The sequence below is a fragment of the Pollicipes pollicipes genome, unplaced genomic scaffold, assembly GCF_011947565.3.
Source record: "Pollicipes pollicipes isolate AB1234 unplaced genomic scaffold, Ppol_2.1 Scaffold_2555;HRSCAF=2994_pilon_pilon_pilon, whole genome shotgun sequence".
In the NCBI taxonomy this organism is placed as follows: domain Eukaryota; kingdom Metazoa; phylum Arthropoda; class Thecostraca; order Pollicipedomorpha; family Pollicipedidae; genus Pollicipes; species Pollicipes pollicipes.
Window position 1 is genome coordinate 37,041,591 of NW_023596136.1, and position 3,384 is coordinate 37,044,974.

General features: G+C 55.7%; 1 protein-coding gene across 1 annotated transcript; it reads right to left on the reverse strand.

Annotated features, from left to right (window-relative positions):
- Nucleotides 1-1,854: 1,854 nt before the first annotated feature.
- On the reverse strand, nt 1,855-2,961 carry LOC119100891 (phenoloxidase-activating factor 3). The gene is made up of 2 exons (XM_037224086.1): nt 2,173-2,961; nt 1,855-2,073 (listed from the first exon to the last, which is right to left on the reverse strand). Exons 1-2 carry the CDS (start codon nt 2,959-2,961, stop codon nt 1,855-1,857), a joined length of 1,008 nt encoding a protein of 335 aa, XP_037079981.1.
- Nucleotides 2,962-3,384: the final 423 nt, after the last annotated feature.

A 3,384-nucleotide genomic window follows, 5' to 3' on the forward strand; every position in this document is an offset into this window, starting at 1 on the left:
GAGAGAGAGAGAGAGAGAGAGAGAGAGAGAGAGAGAGAGAAGAGAGAGAGAGAAGACGAGAGAACGAGAGAGAGAGAGATAGAGAGAGAAGAGAGAGAGAGAGAGAGAGGGAGAGAGAGAGAAAGAGAGAGGGAGAGAGAGAGAGAGAGAAGAGAGAGAGAGAGAGAGAAGAGAGGGAAGAGAGAGAGAAGCGGATAGAGGAGAGAGAGAGAGAGATAGAGAGAGAGAGAGAACACTCTATTTGGAGAATCACCATACAGGGCGAGTAACGCACGATTTTAGGACGGCCTGTGCAACGAGTATATTGCCACAAACCAGTTATTAATGCTATTGTTCTAGTAATGTCAATTGTGGTTGTTGACTGTTTAGACATCACCATCCTCAATCCATTCAAATTTGTGCTACTTAAACCACGGGAAGATATTAATAGCAGCATATTACTGCGGGCTTACGTATACCACTTCCCTAAAAATGTGTGCAATATATTTACATTTTTTGCTTGCATCAACCTCTTGCAGAAACATTTCCTTTATATTCACTCAGATTTGCTCCCACAAGTTTAATACTTGCACAAGATGAGATAATTAAGCTTTTCACCCCAGGTGTGATTTTTATTTCCAGTGTTCTCGTTGGCTATGCAGGTAGCCACACACGATAATGGGTCATCTGAAAGTCAGCCACTGTCATGCCAGATGACAACCAATGTCCTCAGAAACTAGTTGACTCCTGCGACGACAAAATTTAAAAGGAATGGAGGTTATTTCGAAGGGAAATTGCAACATAAAGGACGAGTCATTCTCGTTCCTTTCCGCTTTTTTACAGCACAATGGAGAGCAGCCCTTGCGATCCTCTCTTTGCCCAGCACCTCTTCCGCCGGCTCCGTTTCTTCGTCGCGCCAGCACGGCTACAGATACAGTGTCCACCATTTACTCTTTGCTAGCATCGCTTAGTGGTCACCTATTCTACTGACTTGCGATTTAATGTTCAAAGGAGTGTGAAGTTCTGCTATACAGGATTTGTTGGCAGTGCCAGGGGATCCTTGGCTGTCGAGAATTTCATTCATCTGCTGAGTCTGCTGGGGGCTTGCTTGAGAGGAATGATGAAGAGGCCTAGTCCAAAGTCCGAATGTCGGGGTTCTTTGCCTGTCTGTTATTCAAGGTCGAGGAAGTGGTCACTTATTTGGGGAGATGTGGGCTGAGCATGCCTATTGGGTAGCCTGTGCCCCTTCCCCACCCCCACCCCCAACCCCCCACACTATCCAATGAGAAATAACTCCTGTCTCCCCCTCATATAGTCACATTATCAGGAACTATCAGGGCATCTGCAGTGCATGATATCACATCGCAAATCGTCGGTGTGCGCAGCAACGTTGCTACTACTGGTGTTGGCCCTGTTTGACTGATCGTGTTACGGAGAGGTCGTCTATGGGCTTTTTAACCAGCATGCTCTTCTCTTCATTCAATACCCACGGTTGGATGTGTCGACTCAACGCCGTGAAATCCCTACCAACGCCTAAAATGTTATTATTATACACAGATAATCACAGTGGGCGACAAACACACACCCCATGTGCCATCACTTGCAGTCCAGCAAGTACTTGCAGTGAACAGCAAGGGCATATGTACGCATCAGGCATCCAACCACCCCGATGGCATCGGTCGCTGTCAGAGCGCCTGACGCGCTGCAGTGCGTCTGAATATTGCGCCCACAAGCCCCGTCTCAGAACAACCGCGCGGAGGGAAAAAAGGCGGCCGAGTACGACCCTTACGCCTGACGGCCGGCCGAGCACGACCCTTACGCCTGACGGCCGGCCGAGTACGACCCTTACGCCTGACGGCCGGCCGAGCACGACCCCTACGCCTGACGGCTGCTCTGACGCGCCGCGCCCACCCGTCTCGGATCAGCGGTGGTCGGCTCGACGCAGTCCCTTGTGCCCCTAGCCAAGCAGTCGATGGAGTCCAGCAGCCAGCGCAGGTGTGCACGCACGGGCAGGTAGACGACGGACGCGCCGCGCATCCGGGCGCACGCCGCCCGGCTCGGCACGAGCGAGGCCACGCCCAGCAGGTAGAAGTGCTCGCCGACAAAGTCCACCGACACCAGCGGTGCGCCGATGTCGGCGACGCACGCGGCGCCGGCCCCGATGCAGGTGTCGTCGGCGCCGTCGCGCTCCGCCAGCAGCCGGTACTGACACGGCTCGGTGCCGTTGTAGACGGTGCCGTCATCGACCAGACGCAGATCGTCCATCATGTTCGAGGTCGCATTACGGTCGCGGGAGCACTCGCAGCAGGCGGCGCGACTGTCGAAAGTCACCTGCTCGGCCATGGCGAGGCTCGATGACACTGCATACTGCTTCACGGGCGGCCCGCGCTGTGGGAAGATCGGCAAGCAGACGGGCATCACGCCGAAATCAATAATCAACGGCTCCGCCAGCTTCACGACCGCGATGTCGTAGAGGTGGGCTTCGCTGTCCTGGAACTCGCGCTCCGTAAACCTCGGGTGCACGAGCACATCACTTATGTCCACCACCCGCGGCGGGTCCAGGCACTGCTCTGGTGCGTACCAGAGGCAGTCGTTTTTGGTCGACAGGCTGTAGTCGCCGGCGCGCACGACCTCGAGCGGAAAGTGGGATGTGCCAAGCGCACACCGCGCCGATGTCACCACGAACTGGTCCGAGATCAGCGCGCCTGAGCAGGCGAACACGCGACCGCCCATCGGGTTTCGGAAGCCGAGCGTCACTAGCCACGGGTGATCGCCCACCACTGGGAAGCCGCAGTTCAGGGGGCCGCGGCTGACCTGCTGCTCGGAGCCGGTGCCGCAGAACTCCAAATCGAGCACCTCCAGCCCCGGGTGGTTGACCAGTTCCGGCAGCACCGTGGTCGTCACCCGACACAGCGCCGGTGACGGCGACAGCGCCAGCGCCAGGCATAGTGCCAGCACCTGGATACACCGCGAGGCACACATAGCGCGGCTGGCTCGCGTAATGGCCGACGCTTCTGACGCGCCGGCAGTGAGCTGGAAGAAGTTTGCCCAGCTGACGGTAGGTGGCGGGAAATCCCGCTGGGTGACGTCAAAACTCTCTGACCGCTGATTGGTTTAACCAGAAAAGAACAGTGGAGATTGGTGGAGACATGCGGCGAGGAAGAACGGGCTGGAGACGGTAAGTTCGCAAATTAGTTTGCGGGGGCTGGTTGCACAGCGAAAAATGACTCCGCCTACCCGAAACCTACGCCAGCAGGCAGGTTTCTCCCCGGGGCGAAGCGGTGTGCTTCCCTTAGCAACGTAGGCCGGTGAGTCCTCGTATAGCTTTCCCACTCGTTGAAGTCAGATCATTAACTCTCGGATATTTTTGGCTTAGGCCGTTCTAGGGTAACTCGTTGTGCCAGT